Source organism: Panicum virgatum, chromosome 3N (assembly GCF_016808335.1).
Source record: "Panicum virgatum strain AP13 chromosome 3N, P.virgatum_v5, whole genome shotgun sequence".
In the NCBI taxonomy this organism is placed as follows: Eukaryota; Viridiplantae; Streptophyta; class Magnoliopsida; order Poales; family Poaceae; genus Panicum; species Panicum virgatum.
In genome coordinates, this window is record NC_053147.1 from 24,856,894 (window position 1) to 24,880,564 (window position 23,671).

At 46.8% G+C, this 23,671-nt stretch overlaps 2 protein-coding genes across 7 annotated transcripts; both read left to right on the forward strand.

The window, feature by feature from the left end:
• The first annotated feature begins 8,117 nt into the window (after positions 1–8,117).
• On the forward strand, positions 8,118–10,671 carry LOC120665317. Its single transcript, XM_039944849.1, has 5 exons — positions 8,118–8,577; positions 8,672–8,738; positions 8,834–8,994; positions 9,082–9,492; positions 10,090–10,671. Exons 1-5 carry the CDS (start codon positions 8,356–8,358, stop codon positions 10,333–10,335), a joined length of 1,107 nt encoding a protein of 368 aa, XP_039800783.1. The 5' UTR covers positions 8,118–8,355; the 3' UTR covers positions 10,336–10,671.
• A 6,471-nt stretch (positions 10,672–17,142) lies between these two features.
• LOC120665318 (arginyl-tRNA--protein transferase 2-like) lies at positions 17,143–23,056 on the forward strand. 6 transcript variants are annotated; one of them, XM_039944850.1, is made up of 6 exons: positions 17,143–17,464; positions 18,288–18,326; positions 20,079–20,229; positions 20,356–21,507; positions 21,975–22,421; positions 22,647–23,056. In XM_039944850.1, the coding sequence occupies exons 1-6, from the start codon at positions 17,338–17,340 to the stop codon at positions 22,696–22,698; spliced, it is 1,968 nt and encodes a 655-aa protein (XP_039800784.1). In that variant the 5' UTR covers positions 17,143–17,337; the 3' UTR covers positions 22,699–23,056. The 6 variants fall into 6 exon arrangements, with proteins under 6 accessions (XP_039800784.1, XP_039800785.1, XP_039800786.1 ...); XM_039944851.1 differs by having other exon boundaries at positions 22,656–23,056; XM_039944852.1 differs by having other exon boundaries at positions 21,975–22,290.
• Positions 23,057–23,671: the final 615 nt, after the last annotated feature.

The window sequence follows — 23,671 nt, forward strand, 5'->3', positions numbered from 1 at the left end:
GGTTCCTGGAAAACAGGAACCGTTCGGTTCTTTTCAAAGCTAAGAACCAAGAAACTTCGGGTTTGGTTCTTTCGGTTCGGTTCCGGTTATAACCGAAAGAACCGAACTTCCAGGATGTACAAAAAAATAGCCCATTCAATAGCAAATTTTGACAGCATTTCACCTAATTTTTCATGCAATTAACAGGGATAATTCAATATAAAACAACAGCACAAGACATAAATATTATGGTTCTCTCAAATTCAAAGAACAAGCAACAATCACTAACAATCCAGTGATTCACGCTCAGAACTCACAAGCAGTACTACAATTCACAGTTTTAAAATAAAAGCAACAGCCAGCAAGCAGTTTCAAACTTGGAATAATTAAAAACAGCAAGGCACGAAGCCACCACTCATTTCCTCAACATGCAAGCAGCCAAGCAGTAGGCCACAACAACACCCTTCGACCTTCGTCAACGACTTAACATCAACAAGTCTGAAAATGGTTTACAAACTGAAACAAGTAAGAAAGAATAGAATGTATGTTGACTAAACATTTTTAAATTCAAGTGTTTAACTCAGCAAGCAAGGCAGAGCAGGCAGCAGTATTGCAGCAAGCAGGGCAGCAGTATATGACTAGAAGAAATGAATATTAGCTCACATGGTCATTTATCTTTAGATGAGTTCTTGTTTTTGCTTTCCTTGGAGGACTTGCTTGGCTGGGAGCTAATGTTGGTGGATGTAACCATCTTCTTTTTGCTGCCTTAGATTTGTGACTTGGCAGCATGTGCATCAACAATTGCTTTGTCCTTAAATTCCTGAATAATATCTGAAAACAGAAACAGCAAACAATGGATATGTTAAATAATTTTTCATTGTTGAAAACAACGAATAAATAGTACAATAAATAGTACAATAAATAGTTACCTTCTTCTAGTTTGGTCAATTCTTCTGTATTCTCTACAACATTGATAGGAGTTCCTCTTCTAAGCCAATCTTGAGTGCAAACAAGAGCTTCAAGCTAGTCCTAGTCAATTATTTCTGATTTTTAGAGCACAAGCTAGAATTCACAAGCTACTGCAATGTTCTTCCTGACCACGAAGGAAAAGATGAACAAACAGCATAACAGAGCACATTCATAATAAGTATATAAAAGAGAGCTTTACCTTCAAACAAGAAGGCTAATTCAAACCTCCTCCTTCTATAGAGTTCAGAAGTAAAATTCAGGCATCTTCCTCCTGATAGTCTTGAATGGTTAATTAGCTGGTTCACTGCAACAAAAACCTGTACAGAAGGCAATGGCAAACCAATTTAAGTGTGGTTCACATAGCATCCCCAAAATTATTTACTTTAGATTTCATCAATAACAAGGGAAAATCCACATATACTGTTAGATTAGAAAATTACTATCATCACCTAAAGGATTATATAGATCCAAGATCTTTGGTCTGATTGTTCACACAAGCAAGCATATTACATATTTACATTACAGATCAAAGGAAAGAAATAGGCACAAACCCTAGCAGGTACTTCTGGATCTCGTGCTTCAAACCAAGAGGATCTAGGGAAGGGGTTGAGGGAGGAGGGCTTAGAGCTTACCTCAAGGACTGGGCACAATCGCTTGGGGGTGTCTGTTAGGGGGAAGCGGAACCGAAGATGGCGCCATGTTGGAGATGAAGCAACGCCCGACCCAGGGAGCCGCGAACCAACGGCGGCAGCGGCGGCGCCCCCCAGGGGAGGGACGAGTCAGTGGCGGCGGCGCCCGTCCCTGGGGAGCAGTGAATCGGCTGCGGCGGCGCTCGCCCCAGGGGAGCCGCGAGACAACGACGGCAACGCCGCGCCCTGGGGAGCCACGAACTGGCTGCAGCGGCGCCCGGCCTAGGGCCTAGGGGAGCCGACCGGGGTGCCTAGCCATAGGAAGGTAGGGGGCGGCGCCAAGGAGACGCGGATGCGGGGGTGCAGGGAGATGCGCTTCGGAAGAGGGGGATGGAGGCGTCGGGATGCACTCTCGAAAGGAAGAGGATGGAGGCGTCGGTGACGGTGAGGTCAGGGGGTGGGTCGGGGTCGCGGGTGGGTGAGTGACGCCTGGGTGGGTGGGGGATTTAGGGTTTTGTTTGAGTGGGCCTTGGGCCAGATTCTTCCATGTGGGCTGAATATCGGTTCCTCGGGTAATCGGAATAAAAACCGAAACCGAACCGACGACTTCGGTTCCTAAGAACCAGGAACCGAAATGGAACTGAACTTCTCGGTTTCGGTTCGGTTCGGCTCCGGTTCTCGGTTTTTTCGGTTCGGTTTTCCGTTTTTCGTGCCCAGGGTGACCCATTGGCCCTGGTGCGTCCACCCCGCCCCGCGCTGCCGCCAGCCACACAAACACGACCAAAAACCGCTACGGCGCGCAAGCGATATACTGCGCGCGCGAGAGGCGAGAGGGATGTGTCAAAAAGATCAGAGGACGAGGACGAGGCGGACACGTTAGGAATTAGGAGGCGATTGCCAGTCGCCAGAAGCGGGGGAGGGAGGGGCGCCTCTATGGTGGCGGCGAGGGGAGCGTGGCTTGCTGCCTCCGCCCTCGTCGCGGACATGTGGTTGCCCGTGCCGCGCGACCACATGTAACGGAGGCCTGGTTACTCACTCGTAACAGGTAATAAAGTTCGGGGGAGTGGCTTGGCCACACAGAGATCCCCCCACCCAGGGTTAACCATTTCGTTTTCCGGTCAAATCCCGGTGTTTAGCGGAAACGGAATTCCGTTCCGAAATTTCGGTAAATTTCGGCGAATTTCGTTGAATTTCGGTCGAAATTTGTTGAATTTTGAATTTGAAAATGAAATATACCGAAAAATACCGAAATTTCGGATCCCGGTAACTAGCGGAAACGAAAAATTTTCCGAAATTTCGGCGAAATTTCGCCGAAATTGTTAACCCTGCCCCCACCCCCCCCCCACACACACCAGCTCTAAAGATCTGCCTCCACCTAGACGATCTGTCTCAGGGATGGAAGGCATATCAATGCTTAGTTCGCACAGGTACAATTAAAAATACACTAACACTCATGTGCAGAACACAAACCAGTGGCAGCAAGACTGGACAGTCCGCAATCAGCAGCGGGCCTTCTGGCGGTCCCAGGGGTTCGAGTTCGATCCTGATCAGGAGGTAAGTACCTTTCTTTCTTTATTTGTCCCTAAAAAAATTAGATATGATAAAAAGACCAAAATATTTATTCCACTTTTATATGTGTTGTAAATATGTTTAGTTTTTTTTTTGAAATGATGAATAGTTGCTATGTCTTATATTTATATTTTGCTAGTGCCTAGTGCCGGCCCGAACGCACGGCGTGCCTCCGTGCCGCCGTGCCCCGAAAGCACGGCACTGCCGCCGGCGCGCGCGACTCCGGCGCCGAACTGGCCGCGCAGCGCACTGAGGTGGTGATGAGACGACGGGCAACAAGATGACGAGGCGACGAGTCCGCGCCGCACGCCGTCGGAGAGCTCGGGGCCGCCGCCTTGGCAGGGCACCACCGCACCAGATCTGCCGTCATAGGGAGCCGCGCCGCCACTGCTTGAGGCCGGGCCGCTGGGGCTTTGACGGCATGGGTCTCTGCGCTCGCGAGGAGAGGAGCCGACACACCCCACCGGCGGGCGGAGGCGCGGAGCTCGGGGCCGAGGCGTGGTTCCCCAGGAGCTCAAGCTTGCGCGCCTTGATCACGGCGGCGAGCTACTGGTCGGAGGCGGCCATGGCAAGAGAGGAGCTCGAGCAGGGCGCCGCTGGGGGCAGCAGGGCGGAGGAGGAGCAGCTGGTCGGAGGAGAAGGCCGCGAGGAGGAGGAGCGGCGCCGCTGGGGTCGCTGGTTTTTTTTTTACATTTTTACCACTGTAACAAAGGTCACTCACTCGTTTAGCACTCTTAAAAGAGCTCCTATATATTTAGTACTACTGTAGCTGCAGCTCTTACACTTTTACCACTTTAGCTGATGTGGCACTCCACGACGATCTGACACGGTGGCGCTGAGTCAGCAAGCTCATGGGAAATGTCCTCGCTGCCCCCTGATCTCCTCCTCTCTTCTCTCTCCGACAGCTAGGTCCCGCAGCTCCTTTCACTGCCAGGTAGGCCCCATTCGTCAGCTTCATCTTCCACCTCTGGAAGGGACACACAAGCCGCGGCCTGGTGCGCACGGACGCCAACATCCCTGGCCGGAGCGCGTGAGCTCGTCACCCCCGCCGTGCCAAGCATCCCGTGCGTTGCGCCAGACGTCTTCTCCGACACGCCAGCCCCGGGGCCCCTGCTCCTCGCCGCAGCCGCCGTCTCGGCCACCATGATGGGGCGCGGGGGCGCGATGCGGACGCCGGCCAGCGCCGCGACGGCGAGCAGCTGCGTGGCGGACAGCACGAGCGCGGCAGAGGCAAAAACGAGGGGCATCAGACTCGAGATCCGCCTCCTCGGCCATCTCCTTGGGAAGCAGCCGCCGTTGGATCTCGTCGCGGCTGTGGGCATGGTGGTGGTGGTGCTCATGGTTTGCACCGCCGCCGCAGCTGCGCCCGGTCCCGTGGCCGTGGTCGTGCGGAGGCTCGCCGTGGTTGTGGAAGGGGCAGTAGGAGTTTGAGGGGCCGGCGGCGGGGGCGGGCCGCTAGGAGCAGCAGGAGGGCGCGCGAGGCTGCGGTGGCGCATTGCAGGGGCTCGCAGAGGTGCTCGAGGAGGCCCGCGGTCGGGATCCGTAGCCGCCGGGACGGCCTCGCCGGCGAGCTCGCGGGGGTGCCGCACAGGAGGGGCGGCGCCAGCGAGGAGCTCAAGGCCGGCGGCGGGGAGAGAGCAGGCCGTGGCTAGGCGCCGCGGGGAGCAGAGCCATCGTCATGTTCGTGGGAAGGGCGTCGGGGTGGAAGACGAAGCTGACGAGTGGGGGCCACCTGTCAGTGAGAGAAGCTGCGGGACCCAGCTGTCGGAGAGGGACAAGAGAGGAGGAGATCAGGGGCAGCGAGGACATTTCGCATGAGCTTGCTGACTCAGCGCCACCGTGTCAGGTCGTCGTGGCGTGCCACATCAGCCAAAGTGGTAAAAATATAAGAGCTGCAGCTACAGGTGTGCTAAATATGTAGGAGCTCTTTTAAGAGTGCTAAATGAGCGAGTGCCCTTCCTTATAATGGTAAAAATGTAAAAACCCGGACGCTGGCGGCGCGGAGGAGACACTCGCGGGCGGCTGCGTTGTAAAATTTGTAGATCTTGTTTCATAGAATCTAGAACAGTTGAGTTTGTATTTTTTTTATTTTTCTATGTAATTTTTTTTACATTTAGGTCCTGTCGCCCACTGTCACCCATTAGGGGGACGACAGGCACCCATTTTTGAAAAATTCCCTATTCGACATATATTTTTGAAATTTTGTTTTTTAAATAAAAATGAAAAAAGCGCGACTAGAGATGTTATTTAAAAAAAGCTGTTATTTTAAAAAAATAGCAGGCCAGGCCACATCGGGCCATGTCACTTTACCAGGCCGTGCTCGTGCCGTGCCACGGGTAAGGGTGGCGGCCCAAGCACGGCCTGGTCACTCGGGCCGGGCCGGCACGGGCCTGGTGCCCACCGTGCCGTGCCGTGCTCGGGCCGGACCAAAACAGCGGGCCACAGGCCGGGCCACCGGTCTTCGGGCTGCATGGCCATCTATAGCCCCGAGAGAAGGTATGAAGCTTCAGGTGCGGACTCTCCCCGGCATCAGTGGGGGACCCAGCTTTTGAGCACACGGGGTGCGCTCCAAAAAAATCTTATACAAATCGGTAAACTATTTATAATTCGGTAAAACTATAGTATAATTCGGTAAAACAATGTTAAATCTTAATATAAATTGTTCAAATAGAATACAAATACTTCGAAATATAGCAATATGGGAGACTTACAATACTATTTGTTCAAATAGGAGGCTTCTTCTTCTTTTTTTACAATTTTTATCCCTAATATGTGTGTATGACGGGCGGGCGACATGGGGGTCGGTGGACCCCCCTGACCCCTTGTAGGTCCGCCCCTGCCCGGCATGTATGATGCAGGCTCCCAGGAGAGCAACTCCAGTGGTTTGTCATTTAGACTTGGCATTTTTATTTTTTGTCAAAACATGTGAATTGTATTCTTCAATGGTTTGGCATTTGGGTTGGCATTCATGGATGATTTGGCATTTACCGGGCCAATGCGCGTAAAAATGCGCGGCGCAAGGCTTTGCGCATTCCCTCCCGCAGGACGATCTGTTACTTCTCCCGCGCCCGTGAAATGTCTGCACGGCTCCTTAGACTGTCTCCAACAAGCAGAACCCAAATATGAGACCTATTCAATGTTTTGGGTCGCCCACAGCAAAGAGATTGAGCACCCAAAATATCTGAACTCCAACAGCGCGGACGCAAAACTCCAACGGATGCCGCCAGCCAAGCGCCGCTCCTCGCCGGCGGCGGCGGGACGCAGAAGGGCGAAGAGAGGATGCATTTTTGCGTCGCGCTCCTGCTCGAACCCAAAATGCGTTGCTCGTTTGCCTGCTCCGTTGGAGAGCGATTTTGGTACCTAAATACACTGTGCGCGACGTATTTTGGGTTTGGATCGCGGGATGGGTCCGCCGTTGGAGACGGTCTTAGCTCCCCACGCGCGACTTCAGCGCTGTCGGTTGGGGAAGGGGAAGGACGCGACTTGGGAGAAGTACGGTCGGGGCATGACGGCTGAGGCCGGTAAGATGGACCCAGTGATCGGCCGCGACGACGAGATCGACCGCGTCGTCTGCATCCTTAGTCGCCGGACCAAGAACAGCGCCATGCTCGTCGGCGCTCCGGGGGTCGGCAAGATGGCCATCGCCGAGGGCCTGGCGCAGCGCATCGCGGCAGGGGCGGTCCCCGCCCAGCTCGTTGGGGCGAGGTCGACCTCGGCGCGATGGTTGCCGGGACCGAGTACCGCAGCATGTTCGAGCGCATGAAGAAAGTAATCCAGCAGGCGGAGGCTGCTAACGGCAAGGTCGTGCTGTTCATAGACGAGGTGCACATGCTACTTGGCGCTGGGCGGATAAAGGGTGGATCAATGGATGGTGCCAATCTGCTCAAGCCTGCTCTGGCTGGTGGCCGCATCCGCTGCATTTGAGCGACGGTTCCTGAAGGTGCACGTGCAGGAGCCAAGCGTGCTGGCGACAATTGACATTCTTCAGGGCCTCAAAAAGAAATATGAAGAGCACCACGGCGCTGCACCTGGATACCCGGCGACGGCTGCGAAGAACGGCGGCAAATGCCCACGGAGCGGCGCCGGCGCGCAACAGGAACAGCGACTCGCGATGGAAACCACGCGCGACAAAGAGAAATCTAGCGGAAAAAAAATTCCATCTGGTAGTTAGAGATGGGCCCATTTTTTTAGTTTTGCCCGAGTTCCTTCCGCTGGTTGCGGAAGCGGAATGCTGAATCCAGTGGCATCCGAATCCAACTATGTGCCTCTGTTTTCACAGCTCAGCCACGTAGATACATACAGGAGCGAAGCTACGTTGTGACTAGCGGGTGCTAATGCACCCCCTAAAAATGAGAAAACAGTGATCATGTTCAAATTTTCACCATATTTGTATCCCCCATGATTCAACTTTATTTACCCACGAGGCAAGCTCGCCCCTCTCAATTTGCTCTAGCTTCGCCACTGAGTACATACACACTCGCGTGTAGGGATGTAAACGGATCGGATATGAGCGGATATTACTGATATCATATTTGTTCTCATATTTTTGTTCAAATACGGAGTCGAATACGAAAAGTGCTAGGTTTTGCCGAATAAAATTGCAATGGATGTCGACATCATTAAAAAAAAAAAAAACTGTTGAGCGAGTCCACAGTCTCCAGTGCTAGTTTCTGCGTGCGAAAAACGCCAAAACCCACGAGGGCGCAGCTGACCGAGCGAGTCCACAGTCTCCAGTGAGCTCGCGGGATCCGTGGCGCGCGGGGGGGGGGGGGGGGGGGGGGGGGGCGACGCAACGGCAGCGGAGCTCTCTCCCGGTCACGCAAACCGAAACGCCCTCCTGCCCACGCGCGAGATCCTACGGCACGCGACTGACGAAGGACGAGGCATCGGCCGGGAGCCCACTGCACTTGTCCAGCTGTCCCCTCCTCCCTCGTCGGCTCGTCGCCATCTCCTCCTCCCCTCCTCACCCGCAAAGCCAAACCCTCCCCACGGAGTCCCCGTGCCGCCGTGCCCACCGCTGAACGCCACCCGAAACCCCCACGGGACCGAGCGACCGCCGAGCACGGCATCGCGGGGCGGGCGCGGCCTGGCGATATAGTCCTGCCCGGCTGCCCCTGCGGGCGCGCCTGTCACGCACCCAGTGCGCGCACGCGGGGCGGCAGGGTTTTAGCCGGCGGGGGCGGAGCGGGAAACGGCGGGATCGCCGGCCATGGAGTCTGCGACGGCGGCCGTCCGCGGCGCTGGCGCGTCGCTGGCGCGGGCCCGGGCCGCGTTCGTCCGCGGGGGCGGCGCGCGGGGGCCGCGGCGCGTGGTTGGGGCTGGTGGCCTCGCGGCGCGCGGACGCCGGCGGAGGGCGCTCGTCGCCGTGGCCTCGCTCCACGAGCCGCTCCCGTCGCGCGCGCAGGAGGGTCACGTACCGGCGGCGCCGCAGGTGAGTCACCGCGTTCCAGACCGGAATCGAGTGCCCGTGTTCTTCTCGGCGCACTGTGATTTTCTGATGGTTTACGGGGGAGTTTTTGGTGCAGGCTAATGAGGAGGAGGTCCATGGGATGATTGGTTCTGCTGCGGCTGAAACCTCGTCTCCACCAGTTGGTAAGTCCGCGATGGCCTAAAGGGCTTAGTCTTTTTTGATCGCCACGGATCTTTCGTTTTTTCCTATACTGTTTTTAATGTTCCTTTTCCCCCAGTTTCTGGTAAGACGGTGCGTGTCAGATTCGTGCTGGAGGAGCAAGGCGCGCTGGACCAGAGCGTCTACCTCGTCGGCGACGACCCGGCGCTCGGCATCTGGGATCCGGCGAACGCGATTCCTCTGGAGTTGGCGGAAAGCCACGGCTGGATCTTAGAGAAAGTGAGCCTCGGTTTGTGCCCATTATTTGATCGTTTGCTTTCTTCTGAAGTGATAACGTCACCTTTTTGTTTGTCCTGTTTTGACCAGGATTTACCTGCCAACAAGCTGATTGAGTTCAAGTTCTTGCTGCGAGACTCCTCGGGTAAGTTGAACTGGCAGAATGGGCCTAATAGGATCTTTCAGACAGGTGAAACAGTGAACACTTTGGTCGTCTATGAAGATTGGGGTGATGTGAAGAAACAGAAAATAGCAGAAGAGGTGGGAGTAGCATCTGTTGGGATCGAGGAAGTGGTTGTTACAGATGACAGTGAAAGCAGAGATGAATCTGTTCAAGCGGTTGTTTTAGAAGATGAGCTCCAAATGGATGATGATCAGGTCGTGAACGAAGTCAATGAAGACGAATCCTTTGTTGCTGAGGACGACGAGAATTTAGCCGTTCCCACAAATGAATCTGTTCAAGAGGATTCGCTGAAGACAAATGAAGCTAACCCACAAGAGGTACCTGTTTAATCCATCAGCGCCTTCTTTACATGTCATACAGCAAACACAGTTTGTTTACTAATTGAACCATCAGGAGCTTTTATATACCTGTTTGTCTGCTCAGCTGTCTAAGTCATTCAGTCTATGTTCTATACATTCTATTTGAAATGTGTAGTTGTATCTTTTGATTGTTCTGTTTGGGAGATAATAGTGTGATTAGCTTTTGGAGAGAGGTGGTGTATTTTGCATGTGACCGAGCTGATTATAGATGAGGAATTACAACTCTACTAGTCTAAGTTACCGAGCACCAGTAGAGTTTTTAAATTCCTATATCAGCAAAGATAAGTTGTTGCAACCAACCTAAAAACTTAGAATAGGAACTGAAATACTGAATTTATCTATCTATGGATATTGGAATATTCATTCAATTAGGAGGAAGGGTTGTGAAGTGCACAATTCAGGGGTTCCCTGAAATAAAAAATGCCCTCCAGAATTTAGCAAAAGTGTGAGCTGCATAGTGTGGTTATCTGTCATCAATTTGTGAGGCTGTTTGTCATTTGCTAGGTTCCTATCGTTACCATACACATATAACGATTCCTTGTTTTTCTTGGTCAGCCAATGATGCAGAAGGAACCGGAAATTATAGAAGACCTTCATGAGATGGTAGACATGGAGAACGGCAGTGCTTTGTGTGCTGATGAGAACTCTGCTGAAAAGACTGAAGAAGATGATATCTTGTCTGAGGATGGTGTTCCAGTTGAGAATGGATTGACCAGTACTTATGAACATGATTTGCTTTGGGGTTGGAGGGCCCTGCAGGAGCTGCTGATGAACCTAGGCATCAAAATGGATACTACATGAAAGAAGCATAATCCACAGCTACATAGGATGCAACGGTGCTGCTTTCAAGGATCCTCTGTTTTCACCCCCCCCCCCCCCCCCCCCCCGACGCTGGCGACTGCCTTTTCTGGACTGTAACGGAAAAGTGGAGCACTCTAGCGGCTGCCAGTATTGTGTGTATATTCCTTTTCCAGGAACCCTGTTGCTTAGCTGATGTTAAAACCGGCTACCAATAACCGACCATCAGTTTTTCCTGTCATTGGTGGTTGAAACTTATCCTATTTCATCTCTGTTGAAGATGTTGTGGTCCGCAGATTCTATCTGCGCGCTGTATATAACCTGTGGTCTTTGTGAAAAGTGGACAAGACTCGTTCTATGGTAAGTGTGTGCCATATCTCCTTTGATGAATGCAGTACCATCGCTAGTTTTTTTTAGGGGTAGTACCATCGCTAGTGGATATTCGCTGTGTTGGTTTGGCTGTGGCTGGTGCTGATTTAGTCTGAGAGAACAGTACTGCTGACTGGCTGGTAACTGGTGGCTGATGCTGATTTAGTCTGAGAAAACAGTACTGCTGGCTGGTTGGCTAACAAGCCAAACGGACACAGTGATTGGCAGTTTGAGACAGCTCTAAACGTACCTTTGACCTTTCACCAGTGTACTAACTAACCCACGACCATGATAACGCAGTAGCACGTATTACACTGTCAGTGGTAGCAGCTTTGTTTTTTTTTGTGTGACTAGCAGCTTTGTTCTTCAGTGCTTTAGGCCTTGTTTAGATTTCAAAACGCAAAACGCAAAATTTTTGTAAATCGCTTGCATGGTGTACTAAATGTAATCAAAAAAATAAATCGCATTACACAAATGGACTGTAAATCGCGAGACGAATCTAATGAGCCTAATTATGGCGTGATTAGACACTAAATTGCTACAGTAACATGCTCTAATGATGAATTAATTAGGCTCATTAGATTCGTCTCGTAGTTTACAGACGAGATCTATAATTAGTTTTATAATTAGTCTACATTTAATACTTCAAATATTGAAGATTGTCTTCAAAAATATAAAAATACAAAGTGATCTAAACACACCCTTATACATGGTAACGCAGTGAGAGCCCGGGACTGGTTTGGGCCTCGAAAGAACTTTTTTTTTATGGTAGCCTCGAAAGAACTTGGTTGGGGCAAGGGCTAAGTTGGGTGATGTTTTAGGTGAAGCACTGAAGCTTGGACTGGGCCCGATTAGCTTCGGCTTTGGACCGAGCTTCTGAGCTTCTGCACTTCTCTTTTCTTTTTGGGCGAATGCTTCCAAGCTTCCATCCTTACATGTTTGGAAGCTTCTACTCCCTTCTCTTTTCTTTTTGGGTGAATGCTCCCAAGCTTGCACCTGAAGACTCTTGCTTTCCCCGGATGGAAAACTTAACGCGTTGCCGTGTTGGCCACTAAAAAGATTTAACGCGTTACTAGAAAGCCATGCGCAGCGTTGCTGCGCAGCCAAGTTATTAGACCAGTATATAAATAACGTAGAGTAGATTATGTTAAGTTTTTTTAAATGCATGTGATGTTTTAGTATGTAAGCTATGAAATTTTTAGATATGTTTGTATTCAATTTTTTTTACGTAAAGACGTTTCAGTGTCCGAGTTATTGATAGGATGGATCCTACATAAATATTTATGCGGATGAATGTGAAATTGTAGTATATAATAAAGGTGTAGATTTTGAAATTCTGAGCAGCTTTTATTTTAAATACTTTTTATTTGAAGTTGTTTTGGTGTTCAAATCATAGGTACAATGGATCGCATGTAAGTATTTGTACGAATGGGCTCGGCGTTCAGTCCAGTGGAGACAATGGTGGTTGCTCCCGCTGCAATTCAATCTTCTGCTTCTCATCAAGGCCTCACTCATGTGCATCAGCGCTTTCAATTGCTAACTTTCTTTCATTGATTTGTATTATTACTATTTCTTCAGTCAAAATAAATTTAGATTGTGGCCTACCCTCTATTCTGCTGCAGGATCACATAAGACAGTTCTTTTAAGCAGTTGTATTTATGGTGACCACTTCATACATGGACAGATCAAAACTGGAACTCAACATTTTAGGTTCTTGTCTTTGTTTTCTACTAAATTAATGGCATCTAAAGTAATGAAGTGCAGCTCAAACTTGCTTTGTATTTCCTATAAGCTATAGATGCGTTTTTTTGTAGACCATTGAAATTTATCCAACTATGTATAAGTTACACTGAGGTAAATCAGTTGTCATTCTCTTTGTTTGAAAACACATACTTATATGCCTAACATAATCCAAATCATTGTTGCTAAAAAAAAAATCCAAATCAGTCCGCTTGAAAATTTTATCATTGTCTTGCCAAATGCAATTCGGTGTAATGCACATGTCTATGAACAAGATCAGTAGGGTCAATAATATTTTGATACAAAAGTTTTAAATTGTGAATTCCTGTTTATGCATATTAGCAATTGCAATGCTTGTACGTGCACTAATATTTCCTCACTGTCAATGCTGCAAGCTTTCATGTGTTGCACTTCCTCCGAGAGGCAAACACCGAATTCTACTGGCTCGATCGGTAAGGCGCGGCAGCGCCGCGCTGTGTTTCTAGTTTTAGTTATTACCAGGTGTTTGCAGCCAATCAGTTGTGTACCAAGCGAACTGCACCTGCATGGACCGTAGCCATTGTTGATCTTGACCACGCCACTGCCCATGATGACAAGCATCGCTTGTTGCAATTGGTTACCGCGACACGGTGTTTAACAGGTCCACATGGAACCGACCAGCCCAGAAGGCGCTTGCTCTGAGGGACACAAAAGTAAGAACTAATGCCGATAAAGTAGAGCACTATCCACATACAACAGCCAAAGAAATGTTAAGGACAAGCTGTAGTGATCACATACAAAGGTACGGTGTTCAGGTTGGAGAACTGATAAAGTATAAAGCAGTAGGAAGTATAATATTAAAATTGTTTTAGCAGCTGACATCGTTTCATTTTCTTGTTCAGCTTGAACTGGATATGTGCAGCAGTTATTTAGGCAGGGAAACTAACAACTATTGGGATTCAGCAGTGTTCTAAAAAACATTTTTAAACGTCGTTTAATCTTGATTAAACGCTGAACGGTGGCCAAGCGTTGCGTTTAATCACAGTGTCGTTTAATCACAACACACGTTTAATCATGTTCAATCTACGTTTAATCACAAAAAACTCTAAACCATAGGCAAGCGTTCGCCTAGCGTCTAGCGTTTTTTAGAACCTTGGGATTCAGAGCTGAGATAACATGTATGAAGTGACTGACCAAATGGCAACTGAATGCAGATGGCAGAGAAGGTGTAAGAGGCTCAGTGATTAATACTAAAATAACAATGCATGCAAAAAGGGTTTTCTTCTTTTTTGCTCGCTTCACAGTAATTAAATGTAGACCACAAAAGAGGTCTAAGAGATTTATACTAACTAATAATAAGATGAAAACATACAGACAAGGGTTGGACTTTTCTTGCATCATTGAAATGTGTAAGAATATTTGGTTTCTTTTTTTTGTAATTCAATTATCTACTGCATCAGTCAATCAGTTTGAGAGCCTTCTCTGTTTTCAAAGATGTGACTTAACTGAATGAACAATATATTATCACTCTTAAGTCCATTAACTGGAGGCAGGTTTGGAAATGAACAAAGTAGTACACGTGCAGGTAAACTACAAGTGTCGTATTAATGTTACCTATGTGAAGTTTCCGGCGGTCATCTGAGAAGGTTCTAGCTCGTAAAAACCGTTGTGTAGCAGGAAGTTTGATCAGATCTGAAGATCTACCAAAATCAGTGTATGTGCATTTTGCTATGGGCTGCAATACTTTATCCTCTTGAATGGTGATGAGATGAGCATCCTCTGGTGCCTGCAAAATGATACTAAGTACTGGATCTGTGCTAATCAAACAGTTGTGCGTGGCGTAGGTCTAATCTAATCGGACTGGAGGAATTTTGGAATGTAAGAATAGGCGCATTAGGAATAGTGGAGAAGGAAATGCTGACTTACATTTTCTGCTTCGAATCCTAGCAGCGTTTCTTCATCGTTGGCCGATGCAAACTCATTGCTTCTTGCTATGGACAGGAGAGGTGGTGAGCCGTGGACTCGAGTGAGCTTGATTTTTTTCTGGTCGTCTGTTGCGGAAGATGATGAGATGAGCACCGCTTCTCAACAAACTCTGGCTCCTCTCTCCCCTCCAAGAATAGATCAAGATCTGCCTCCTGCTACCACCCCTCCACAGACTCCACCTCGTGGAAGAAACAAAATAATCAAATCTTGGCACACGCTAAAAACAAGGGCGGAGAGAAAGCAGATGCATTTCAGGTGAGATAGAGAGGGTGGGGGAGGAGCTCTGTAGCTGACCTTGCAAAAGCGGAGGAGATCGGAAGCGAGCTCTGTGGGCGGGATGCGAGAGCTCGGCCACAGGCTGCGCCACCTACCATACTTGGCCGCCTGGCTGTCCGGGTCGGCGGCGGACGCGGAGGGGTCTCCCTGCGTGCGGATCCACGTGCGGAGCGCGGGAGTGGCGCAGATGTGGCTGCCGAGGGGCTCCGCGGCGACGGCGGTGATGAGGAAGTCGCATAGGAGGAGGCCCAGGCCGCCGCGCCCCTTGACGGCCGGAGCGGAGGTGGCGTGGAACGGCCCCGGTTAGCTAGTCGCCGCCCGCTAGCCGCGCGGCCGCGTGCGCGCGGGAGAGACAGAGAGAGAGGAGGACGGCCGCTAGCCAGCCGGCGGCCGGAGCGGGTCGGCTGGCCGCGCGGCGGCGGCTGGCGCGGGCGAGGGCTGCGCGCGCCGTCGTTGTGCCTTGCACCCCTCCCCTCCCTCGGTCCCTCCCCATTCTCTCTCCCTCTCTCCCTCTCTCTCTCTCCACAGGCTCGGGCGCGGCGGCGGTGGCCGCGAGGGCGAGGACGAACAGGCGGCGGTGGGCCATCTCACCGTCGGGAGGCCATCCCCTGCGCGGCGGGCGGGCGGGCGGCCGGCCAGAGTGGAGGCAGTAGCAGCGGCGCGCGCGGCGGGGCTCGGGCGGCGGCGGAGGGCGTTGCCATGGCCGTTGGATGGCCCGATCCAACGGCCGTTCTTTTTCCGGCGACGTGGCGCGCTCCCAGTCCAGGGAATCGACCCAGGTTTCGATTCTTAGAGAGAGATTCTCAAGTAGAACGAAAAGACGAGGGAAAGATGGGAGAAACTTTGAGGTTTCTTCTGCTCAACACTAAAAGTGTACAAATCGTGCAAGACTACCACTACCAATTTCTCTTTGCTTATAGCTACGATTGTTAAAGCATAGCAGTCTCACAGTATTCCCCCAATCCTTAAAAACAACAATTTTTTAGGTTTAGACTGCTTTAGCAATCCCCCACCAGGCTTCCTAATCCTACTCACACACAACCTCTCCCTGTTAGAGTCCACTTTTGTCATTGGAGTGGGATTGAAAACTGCTGCAAAGCACTTTAGCCAATAATCTTTGAGACAAACATTTTTTATACAAGCATAACTGCATAAGATTGACTCCTGCGACGAGCCAATATTGGTGGAAGTTCAAATTACACCCTCGAACTATCGCAGAAGTACAATTTTCAATCTTCAACTACAAAACTGAATAACATAGACCATTCAACTGCTGAAACCAGACAAATTTGACCCTTGGGTGGTTTCCAAGATGGTTTTGTATTTTTTTAAAAAATAAAAATTCTAATTAGCTTTTAAAAAAAATCAAAACTAATTATTTTGAATCAGAAAAATATGAAACTAGTACCAAATTTTTTCTAAAAATATAACCTATTTATTATTTCTCTATTTGAATCTTAGTTATTTAAAAATAATAGATATAATTACAAGCAACTAAATATTATGAAAATAAAAAATTAGATCTGAATAACTAAAAAGTATCGCTAAAAAGTATCGTACCAATTGATAGGTTACATTTTTAGAAAAAAATTATACCCATTTTGTATTTTTTTATTTAAAATGAATTAGTTATGAAATTTTTAGTTTAAATTTGAATATTTTTAGTTCTCACAAAATAGAAAAACCAACTAAAGGGTTAAATTTGTCCGTTTCAACAGTTGGATGGTCTTTGTTATCTGGTTTTGTAGTTAAAGGTTGAAAATCGAACTTTTTAAATGAACTTTTCCCATTTAGAAACATCATGCTGAAGGAGTCGATCTTCTGCACACGATTGTATATGAGCACCTACAATGACACACATATTACAACCATATAATTAGCTGAAAATGTGAGTAATCATGCTGAGCCGTAGACAGATGCCACACAAGGAACCTAAAATTAAACTTGTTCGTAGATCCTTTTCTTTAAGATTGTAATATAAGACATTTTGCTTTATTTTAGTTTTAGTTCAGCGATATTTTAGAAGCTGAGCAGTGCAAAGAGTTGCGAAACTAACCAATCTAGTTTATCAGTTTCTCCACCCTAGAATGATACTGTGTGCATGCATCGACGCCTAATTATTTTGCCACGCGGTGCTTTATTACTAGTGTGGATTATACTGATTGTGCTGATCCTAAAAATCTATGATCCAACTTTCTTCATAATTATTAGCTTTTACAATGGTTACAAAATAATGGTCAAAACTCAAGAAACTTAGAATCAAAATCAATGATGTAAATTAAATTAGAGGATATTTGAATCCAAAAGACTAAATTTTTTGCTCACTTATTTATATACCAAATAGTAGAACTAAATATAAGCTAATTGCTAATCTAATACATAAATGATGGCTGAGTCTATTAGTCTTTTGTTAGCTCTCATTAGGTCATATTTAGTTTCATGAGTATATATCTAGTCTAGATCTAAACTTTAGCCCATCCCAACACCACTCGAAACAAAGACGAGCCTGCCTGTATCGGACTGCCAGAGAATACCCATCGAGAGTTCCAGATCCAGGGACCCAGCAGCTAATTCGCCCGAGCACATCGCGGAGCCCTCTAAACCCAAACCCGTCCTCCTTGCTCCGGCGCGACGACGAGTTACCCGGCCCGCGCGATGGCCGACGGCGCCAGCAGCAGCGGCGGTGCGCGGGACGGGGGCGAGACGGTGGTGATTGACTACGGCCGGCGCCGCACGACCTGCGGCTACTGCCGATCCTCCGGGCCCACGAGCATCTCCCACGGTACCCGTTCCCGAAACCCCATCCGATGAAACTGATTTGCTCTGCTTCGACCTGGATCCGATCATGACGCCTGGTTGCTCGTGGAATCGCCCGTCTGTTCTAGTATTTCGTGGAACCGCCCGGTGATTCTAGTTTCTGGAGTTGACGCGTCACGCGTAGGGCGTCTGACTCTGACCCCAGATCACCGTGATAATTTGTGAATTTCTGTGTATAAATGTTTCTGATAGGGGTACTGCATAATCACGACGACTTTGTAGTTGGATCATCGTAGTTTCAGCTTATGCTCGTAAGGAAATGGCTTGTGGTTGTGAATTGAGGGGCATTTTTTTTTGAATAAATATTGAGGGGCATTTTCTATGAATCTGTTGACGCATAGTCAATTGTGCAATTAATCATTAATTTGTTAGCCTATGAGTGCTTCAACACCTTGTCGATGCTCTCAGCCTGTATAATTGTAACAAGCCAGCAACATCTGGTTTTGACTCACCGAAATGAAATGAAAAATAGGCCATTGGTAGCTCTTTACCAGAAAGATAGATATGAACCATGCTACATATTTTATCTGTGGTGTTATACAGTATAGATAATTTTATGTAATTATTCAATTTTGCAATGTAAGAGGAAACTTTATGTAATTAATCGATTTTGCAAAGTAAGGGGATATAGCAGACAGGGTTGTTTTGGCCTTTTCATTCAATGTTTCATCATTTTTCTCCTTTTGTTACTGTTTTCCTTCTTGTTCTCTCTGTCATCTGTATGCTTGCCTACAGAAGGCTTTGTCTAATTATTTATTGTGCTACTTGCTGTCCTATTAATCTTGCAGGTATGTGGGCTAATAGTTTGAAAGCTGATGATTACCAAGGTACAAAAAACATCTCTTTCGTATGATACTTGGAACCATACTATTTTTTTATTCCCACTAAAAAGTGAGAGTATGGGGGTGTTTGATTTGAGGAATGGGATGTCCATCTTCTTCTCACTCTTTTTTTTTTTGGTTTGTGGAATGGAATGAGTTGATCTCTCACTGCATTGCTCACAAGCTAATAATTAGTATAAATATGAGGTGCCATCCCACCAAAATTCATGGGATGGACTCATGATGCAGCACCATCTTGGATGAGGTGATTCCTCAAACCAAACACCCTAGACATGGAGAAGGATATTGGAAATTTGCTGCTTGTTCTTTTTGTACACACGGTTCAAGGCTATAAGGCCTGTTAAGACGATAAAAAATTCCTAAATGCTTCGCATACTCAAAACATGAGTTAGCAAACTATAGTAAATGGCCAAATAATACATGTGCAATTGCTAAAATTGATCGATCTATTAATTAGCTGAAGTATGTTGAAATTAAATGGTGTCAATATTTATACAGTCAGTCCTTGCATTATATGGAGTGAAATAGTGTGCTTGGCCAAAAACTTGTGAAACTAAGTAATAGTGAGATACCTGTCATTGTAATGGTTTCCTGAAAGAAATCGTAATGTGGAGCAGTTTACAGCAATTTGTGGCTGTTGAGTACGCTACATATTTTAGTTAGTCATTATACGAAAACTGTACTAGTCCTGATAGTATTTTGCTGTTATAGTCCAGAAATACTGCAATCAAGTTTCAACTAACTGTTATATCCAAACCTGAAAGAAAGGTACTTCACTGAGTGTTACAGTCTTGTTAGCCACTGGGATGTTCAGTTCCTGGGCTTGGATTTGTTTTTCTTTTTCGACTGTACCTGAGCATGTATTTCATTAAGAGGAAGAGAATTACAGCGACGCAACTTCAGGAGAACCCCTGAAGTGCAAGGTTACAAGGCCGCCACATAGACAGTGGTGCACAACAGACAACATGGCACAACAGCATTAAACAAGAAATAAACCCACAAACACCACCCACATGGACACAATCTATTTACACCCTGGGCTTGGATTTGGAACCTTGAATAAGCTCACCAAAGAAAACTCAACGAATTTCATTGTAACTTGATTATACAAATATTTAATTTCAAGTTGGGGTGTTTAGGCTTTATAAAAAACCAAGGAATAAATTCTCCTTCAATTGAAAAATGCATTTTTTTCTTTTGTTACTTTATCCAAGCTGCCCAGATATCATAGTTGAGTTTTGTATTGCTTCTACTGTGCATGTGCACAGATGAAGTGCTGTTATTCCATTGCTATTTGCTTGTTACATTGTGTCATACAGGATCTGAAAATGCAACAGCATTTATCACAATGTTCACTAAGTGGAAGGAATCTGCATTTCATCAGTCAATTGCAATGGTGCACAACACAATACCGCGTTCACTTTAGATTATCTGTTACCAAATTATAACATGTAAAATATTATCTTGGGGATGTGAAATTTGATTGATTATGCAACAATTTGGAACAGTGAAAAATTCATTCCATGATTTTGTTTAGAACAGGAATGCATCTGCTGAAATATGGATAAAACTAGAGAATTTGTATAACGGAGAGTGAAAATGAGGTGGAATAAGCTGACTTGTTAGTGAAGTAATACATTTTACTACTTCGAGTTCTTCCATAGTATCCGATAAATAAATAATAAAAGCGCTTTAGATGACATATCTGACTTATGATTGTAATTGCAATTTTCGCAGCTCTTCTTGACCGTGGGTGGAGGAGATCTGGTTGTTTTCTCTACAAACCTGAGATGGAACGAACATGCTGTCCCTCATATACGATACGCTTGAAGGCAAATGATTTCATTTGTTCAAAAGAGCATGGTCGTGTGCTTAAAAAGATGCAAAGGTACTATAGTTTGTTTTGTCTATTCCTTGGTTTTTTGCATAGACCCCGCTAAGCTCATAACTTATTTTGTAGTCACTTCGCTCCTAAAATTTTCCTGTGTTATGTCATCTCCCCATCCATGCACAGGTTCCTTGATGGTGAACTTGATCCCCAGGTTGGAAGTCCACAATGTAAGGCAAGCCCTACAAAACGTTCACTCAGTGAACCTTTGAACTCACCTATCTCAAAAGTATCTAAGGTATCAGCAAATGAGTTTCAAGCAGCCACATGCCCAAATTTCTTGAAAGAAGATGAGTTCATCAGTTGTTTGTCAAGCAAAATCAATGAGGCAATTGATACATACTTCCAAGGGGTGGTATTAGGTTCTACTGTTCAACTCCCCAAAGCTGTTGTGAAGACTGTTAAACCTCAGGTCAAGAAGAAAGTAGGAGAAGCAATGCAAGAAAATAAAGCAGGAGTGCAAGATTTGGTGTACACATGTAATATAAGTTTCCAGATAGTGGCAGCAGTCAGACGTGCATTGCCTAAAGAAAAAAGTGCTAATCAAACTGAAGTACTAGCAGATCTTTCTCCAAATTCTGTCGCAGAAAAGCTGGTCACGACAATGGGACATCTTGGAGAACTAGCTGGTTTTGAAGTAAAAGCTTGTAATGGCCATCTTAATTTCTATTCGTCTGCCAATTCGGCAATGCAGAACTATACCGGTGATGCTGTACCTGCTCAAGCTTCAGATAAAGCTAGCAGGTCAAAGCAAGGCTCTGTGAACAAAATTTCTGCAAAGCATCCTCAGAAAAGGAAAAGCCTGGAGATTAGGATGAGCACATCTCATTTTGACCCAGAGGAGTTTGCTTTGTACCGAAAGTATCAGACAAAGGTGCATAAGGAGAATACAGTTACGGAAAGCTCATACAGGAGATTTCTAGTAGATACACCAATTGTGTTTGTACCCCCAAAGAGTGGTGATAATACAGTTCCACCATGTGGGTTTGGGTCTTTTCATCAGCAGTACAGGATTGATGGAAAACTTGTGGCTGTTGGTGTAGTTGATATACTTCCTAAATGTTTGTCAAGCAAGTACTTGTTCTGGGATCCTGACCTTGCTTTCCTATCACTTGGAAAGTATACAGCTCTGAAGGAGATAGATTGGGTCAAGACAGCACAGGAACACTGTCCCAGCCTCCAGTACTACTATCTTGGTTACTATATACATTCTTGCAATAAGATGAGATACAAAGCTGCATATCGACCATCAGAACTTCTGTGTCCAGTCCGTTACGAGTAATTCCTTTTTTCACTGCCACTACAGATTTTGCAATGCATATCAATGATTAATGTGAATGTAACAATAGTCAAACTTTACATATTGAACTTAGAGGAAGTGCACTAAGTTATGTGCTGCTATACTTATGCCATATGGTTGAAAGATGGACAGGATTAGGATGTGTCTTCTTTCAGAAAGGGTATTTGCATCGTTAGTAGTAGTAATTTGCAGGAGAATGCTGCTATCACCGCCTATAGATCATTGGTTAGTGAAACGTTGAAACCGTACTTTAGCATTTCATCTGTTTAAAAGTTTGCCTGAAGCTTAACTACTGAAACTATTGGTTAGCTACTTTTATGTTTCCATTCCCATCTATAAGTCGCAGGCTTTCACACATGACACTTTTTAATTTAATGCTTAAAATTTCGAGGACTTGTCTGCAAATCTGCCATTCTTCTTCAACATCTAACCCTCAACATTGCAGGTGGATTCACTACGATTTAGCCAAGCCTCTACTGGATAGGAGTCAATATTCCATTCTGTCTGATTATGCTACAATGCAAGATGAAACCCCCCAGCTTCAGATTTGTGGCCCTTCAGATGACTCTTCAGCAAAAGTTGACCACCACGAGTCTCCCAGCGACGAGGATGACGAAGATGTAAACGACTATGAATCAGAAATGATGATTGACGAAGAGTTAGTTGATTCAGAAAAAGCCGATACAACTGAGTGTGGTTCCAGCATAAAGGACATTGAAAATATCACCCTAGACCTCAATGGTTCTAAAGTTAAATATAAGGTACATACACATAATCTGACCTCAAATATGAAAGATGAAAATGGTCCTAGGCGCTCTGCGCACAGAAATGGGGACATGTCGGCAGCAGGCACTGATTTTGCGTTTGTAGTCTTCATCAGGAAATTAGCCAGGTTTTTTCACCATTAATCATCCATTCTTCTGCAAGTATATTCTGAACTACATCTATAATAAGTAGCGTCTTTTTCCCTACCAAGATTTCCAATTTTCTGTTACACAATGACTAACATCATACAATCTGTGCCTTGGAGATCACAACTATTTGTTTTTTTTACGAGATGGCTTTGCTCTAGTTTTGAAATTCCTGCCATCAGTTATGTTAATTCTCTGCCTTTCAGGACCTTCAGCAAGTGTTTGGGGCAATCGAGAGGCGACACCTCAATGCGCTAGAAGGGCAACTGAGCAGATACGCCAAAGTTGTTGGGAAGGAGCTATCTGATCGGATGGTATATTGCCTGTCTTGATACGCAGCCGCCTGTGTCCGAGGGCTCAGTTGTGCTATGCCTATGATTGAAAGGTGACCGTCTCGTTTATTCAGAAAGAAAGGGTCCAACTCGGTTACTGTCGCATGTTTATGCCCGTCGATTTTTTGGTTGTAAAAGATACGAAGAGCCCAAGGTCTAATAGGGTGGCACGACACATTGTCTGGTCGATTCTGTGTACGCTTGTGTACTGGCAGTCTAAGCCTCCTGTGCTGAATCAGCACGGTCTACGCTGAAGAGGAAATTGGCGATTCGATTCGATTTAAGACGCCTCATCCTCAATGGGCTAGAAAGGATGGCAAACATAGGTAGCAAAAACGTTGCAGGGATTGTTTTTTTTCTTGTTGGACTTGCAGGGATTGTTGGGCTTCCGTCGAAGCTGCGTGGTGGATCCGCGTAGTGTTTGTTGTGTTGTTGCAGTGAGCCAGTGACCGCTCGTGATTCCTCGTCTTTTGCCGCTGCAAGGACCTTCACCGGCGCGACGCAGGCCGCAAGCCGCGATCCACCGCCGCTTCACACCAATAGATGATCTCTGACGAAGCGGTGTGCGGTGGCAACTGGCACGGCCACTCGCCGCCGCCCGGGGCCGGCAGCTGTCGTATGCTGGAACGTGCCCGGTTGGTGGCCGGTTTGCCGTGTTTGCGCAACCTGCGAGGCGACACGGCACGAGAGCAATGAAGCAGCTGGATGATTTACCCAGGTGGTAAAAGGAAAATAAGGTTATCTTTCAAAAAAAAGGAAAACAAGGGAGTTATCCCAAAACGCAAAATGTATTTTTTATAAATCGTATTATATCAATGGACTGTAAATCGTGAGACGAATCTAATAAGCCTAATTAAGACGTGATTAGGCATTAAATTGCTACAGTAATGTTACGGTAA

Coding starts and splice junctions, on each gene's coding strand:
- LOC120665317 (XM_039944849.1), top strand. CDS start 8,356: ATGGAGTCTGCGACGGCGGCCGTCCGCGGCGCTGGCGCGTCGCTGGCG. Junction 8,578..8,671: donor ACGTACCGGCGGCGCCGCAG/GTGAGTCACCGC, acceptor TTTTTGGTGCAG/GCTAATGAGGAGGAGGTCCA. Junction 8,995..9,081: donor ACGGCTGGATCTTAGAGAAA/GTGAGCCTCGGT, acceptor TGTTTTGACCAG/GATTTACCTGCCAACAAGCT.
- LOC120665318 (XM_039944850.1), top strand. CDS start 17,338: ATGGCCGACGGCGCCAGCAGCAGCGGCGGTGCGCGGGACGGGGGCGAG. Junction 17,465..18,287: donor GCCCACGAGCATCTCCCACG/GTACCCGTTCCC, acceptor TTAATCTTGCAG/GTATGTGGGCTAATAGTTTG. Junction 21,508..21,974: donor CTGTGTCCAGTCCGTTACGA/GTAATTCCTTTT, acceptor TCAACATTGCAG/GTGGATTCACTACGATTTAG.